The sequence below is a fragment of the Octopus bimaculoides genome, chromosome 5, assembly GCF_001194135.2.
Source record: "Octopus bimaculoides isolate UCB-OBI-ISO-001 chromosome 5, ASM119413v2, whole genome shotgun sequence".
NCBI classification, from domain to species: domain Eukaryota; kingdom Metazoa; phylum Mollusca; class Cephalopoda; order Octopoda; family Octopodidae; genus Octopus; species Octopus bimaculoides.
The window spans coordinates 110,139,820-110,144,270 of NC_068985.1; the positions used below are offsets into that span (position 1 = coordinate 110,139,820).

Consider the following 4,451-nt stretch of genomic DNA (forward strand, 5'->3'; position numbering starts at 1 on the left):
ATATACAATATATAATATAAAATAAAAATGGATGGTACAATGAAATAAAGTATTGAATGTCTTATTGAATATATGGAATATGTCTTATTGAATAGATGAAATATTTAGTGTTCAATATAAAGGATTAAATATATAAAGGCGAATACGTATTTTCTATACCTTGTGGTATTTCATCATGGCCGGTATGACAGACTATATATATATATATATATATATATATATGTGTGTGTGTGTGTGTGTGTGTGTGTGTGTGTGTATATATATATATATATATATATATATATATATATACACGTATAAACGTATTTGTATGCATACATTTATACAATTATGTATTTTTACTCGTAATCAAAAATCTTTTCATCTCAATAAAAACATTTTTAATTTAATTTTCATTCTTTCCAAAGAACCATTGAAAACTTATTCGAGTAAAATGGGCAGCTGTCTTTCAACTTAACAAAAGAAACTAGATTTTAATTCAATGCAATCTAGATACGAGTGTGTCTCTCTAGATTGCCTTGTTTTAATTTATCATATACATAAAATAAATGGTATGAAGAGGGTGTCTACTTGGCAGGTTCTGAAAAAGCAATGAAAATTTTATATTGTTATGGAAATATCAAATATAAAACTATATATGTTAACGTATGTCTAAAAATAATAGATTTTTCATATAGTTTTGAGAGTATTAAATATAAGAACATTTACATTATTTACATTCGACGGATATTTGTCCTCATCTTGTTTGTTGTTAACACAACGTTTCGGCTGATATACCCTCCAGCCTTCTTCAGGTGTCTTGGGGAAATTTCGAACCTGGGTTCTCATTCCTATGGTATTTTTCGATGTTGTTGTTATTATTATTATTGACAGTTACAAATGAAACATTTAAAAATGGTGTATCTGTTGAAGAAGCCGTTAACGATATAAAGATTATTTTATTTTTTCTTTAACTTAGTTTTAAAAACACGATTCTTAATTCGTCTTCTTAAAAGAAAAAAAAAACAAATGAACAGTATACTATCTAATTTGAATGATGACTAAATAACTGGATTTCACAGGTTACCAACAAGAACGTGGCGAAGTAATAAACCTTGAAACAGAAGCAGAACAATTATCAAAGGTCCTTTTTTCGGGGGTTTTTCCAATTAAAAAAAAAAGAAAAAAAACAGTTAGAACACCTAATGGCTTTGGGAGAGGCAAATGACTTTATAGGAAAATCTTCCTATCAATACACAACGGCCAGCGAATAACAGGAGTACAACTTTCGTTTGGCGCATTTACGTTCCATTACTATTGTTGTCAACCGGCCAACTCAAATCCGAATAAATACATATCCTGTTTCAACCCTCTATTAATCTCTGGTTCGTCATGAGCAAGGACCAGAGGTCCAAGATATTGATAAATTCAAATGAATGTAATGTATTTTGATTTAAAGAAAATATCTGCAGTGGTAACAGCTTGGGGAACTCAATATCTCCATCTGCGCAAACCTGTGGTTCTAAATACATTCTCTAGCCTTTATTCTACAAAGAATAATATTTACTTACTGCCAATAAACACATATAAAAGTTTGCATTTTTTCTTTTTACTTTTAAAGACATTTGCTTTTATTCTCACGATAACACTTGAACCATTGAAGATATTTTGTCAAGAATGGTCGACTTATTTTCTTCTGAAACACACCGAACTTTATTTCCATTCCATGAACTCTAGATAGAAGTGTCTTTAGAGTGAAAGGATTCTTATTTTACATATATATTTATAAATAAGACATTTATTAAATGCAAAATTATAAATGTAAATTTGATATGAAGTAATTATCTACTTACTAAATCGCACATGATCTGAAATAATAAAAAAAAAGTATTATGAAGACGTAAATATCAATCAAATATATAGATATTTACGTTAACGTAAATCTAAAGAATATTCACTGGATTTAAACTGTTTTTATAAGTTCGGCTTACAATTTTAGATTATGGGGAGTTACGTAGAAACACACGTGAACAATGAAACAATAACAATTAATTAAATATTAAAGAAGAACAAAATCACCAAAAGTGGGGAGCAGTAACCTAGGGAAATAAATGTCAGTCCGTGTATTCTTAGAGGGTTACTAGAGAGCGTAGTTGACACGGGAAAATTTCAGAGTTTCGACGACGGTGTTAACTCTATCATCTCTTTTAAGGGACTTTCAAGGATTATGAACAATTTCTTAAAGTCCTTTACCGAGAGTGCTTGTTGGGAATAAACTCTACAGATATGGCCCAATTTGAGCCGCTAGCATTCTGCATTATGCAAAGCATACGAAAGAATAGTTAGCTCGTCTATGTTCTGCTTCTGTATTCGCACAATGCCGATTTGTGGGACTATAAACCATGAGTGAAATAGTTCTGGGTCTCAGCCGAGTTTATTTTGGATGTATCACGTTATATTTTCATAGGATCGATAAAATAAGTACCAGTAATATACTGGAGTCACTTCGATATTCTGTATCACTTCTATATAATAAATGGTTTTGTGCTCAATCATATTAACATTACTATTAATGTTCGGAATAAAAAATCAAAGCTACAGAATTAAAAACAAAATAAGTTGTTTATTTCATGGATTATGAAAGCATGGGTTCAGAGTATTGCTGTTTTAAACAAGTCAAATGTGAATATACTTACGTCGTGGAATTTGTTTTGTTTCTACAATGGAAGAGAAATACATTGTTGACAATTGAAATAATAATGTTTAAACTGAAAATAAAATTTATAGTATGAAATCATAGTAATATAGTGAAAACTGTGCCAGCAGAGGTATAAGTTTTAATGGAAAAACTTATATAAATTTTAAAACAATTACATAAATACAGGTTTTCCTTATTTGGGGTATACAGTATAATACAGACTAAGATAGTAATTAGATGAAAATGTTTGCTGGATCAGTCTAAAGTACAATTAATGTAATAGTATGTATTGTCACAATAAATTATGAAATTAGTCATTGCTATATTGCATAGCACGTACAATTTAATTGTATCTTACCATCAATTATAATACTTTCTCACCTCAGAAAAGTTTGATTGAAGAAGAACAATGAACATAAAAAGAAAAAAATATGGGAAGAATAAAGAACTGTTTTAATAAGTTGCCTATCTCTCTCTCTCTCGACCGTTAGTCAGAGTTTTTTGCAGTTAATAGTTGATGTGATGAAGACAGGTTTACTGAGATAGAGCGTTGAGATGTGGACGGAGTAGTTATGTATTGTCATTAAGAAGCGAGATAGGAAAATACTTCGGTTAGACTTTTTATAGTGCAAAGAATATAAATGAAAATACTAAGGCTGAGCAATAGCTCCGATATGGGTTGTAATAATATATTTGTCGGAAAACATTAAGTTGCGAGAATAAGAGAAGTAAGCAGAAAATGTGAAATAAACATCAGAGATGCTTTGCCTCACGCAGAAACTTCAGGAGTTTAGGCGGGGAGCTGGCAGAAACGTTAGCACGCCGGGCGAAATGCTTAGCGGTTTTTCGTCTGCCGTTATGTTCTGAGTTCAAATTCTGCCGAGGTCGACTTTACCTTTCATCCTTTCGGGGTCGATAAATAAAGTACCAGTTACGCACTGGAGTCGATGTAATCGACTTAATCCGTTTGTCTGTCCTTGTTTATCCCCTCTGTGTGTAGCCCCTTGTGAACAGTAAAGAAATAAGAAACTTCAGGAGTTACTTAAAAAGCAAATAATTTTATGAGATCTTGTAAAAACTATTACAAGATCTTTTCTCGCAATATTAGAAACATTTCTGAGGCGGCGAGCTAGCAGAAACGTGAGCACAACACCGAGTTCAAATTCCGCTGAGGTCGACTTTGCCTTTTATTCTTTCGGGGTCGATAAATTAAGTACCAGTTACGCACTGGGGTCGATGTAATCCACTTAAATCCCTTTGTCTGTCCTTGTTTGTCCCCTCTATGTTTATTTAGCCCCTTGTGGGCAATAAAGAAATAAGACATGTCAGCACACCGGGCGAAATGCTTAACGGTATTTCGTCTGTCTTCACGTTCTGAGTTCAAATTCCGCCGAGGTTGACTTTGCCTTACATCCTTTCGGAGTCGATGAATTAAGTACCGGTTGCGTACTGGGGTTGATCTATTCGACTGGCCCCCTCCCCCAAAATTTCAGGCCTTGTACCTAGAGTAGAAAAGAATGTTAGAATGGGAGAATTTTGTGATATTTTATACATTTATGACTAATTTTAAAAGTTTTAAAGCAGAGTATTGGGTAATAGGCGCAGGAGTGGCTGTATGGTAAATAGTTTGCTTACCAACCACATGGTTCCGGGTTTAGTCCCACTGCGTGGTATCTTGGGCAAGTGTCTTCTACTATAGCTTCGGGCCGACCAAAGCCTTGTGAGTGGATTTGGTAGACGGAAACTGAAAGAAGCCCGTCGTATATATGTATAT

The 4,451-nt window shown here is 32.9% G+C and overlaps 1 protein-coding gene across 1 annotated transcript in view; it reads right to left on the minus strand.

Moving 5' to 3' along the window:
- Positions 1–4,451, minus strand: part of LOC106871566 (inter alpha-trypsin inhibitor, heavy chain 4) — a 29,071-nt gene that overhangs the window by 12,907 nt on the left and 11,713 nt on the right. Inside the window, exons 8-9 of the mRNA XM_052968104.1 lie at positions 2,676–2,696; positions 1,833–1,847 (exon numbers count right to left, since the gene is read on the minus strand). Coding sequence (XP_052824064.1) covers positions 1,833–1,847; positions 2,676–2,696 — 36 coding nt within the window. The remainder of the gene's footprint in view (positions 1–1,832; positions 1,848–2,675; positions 2,697–4,451) is intronic.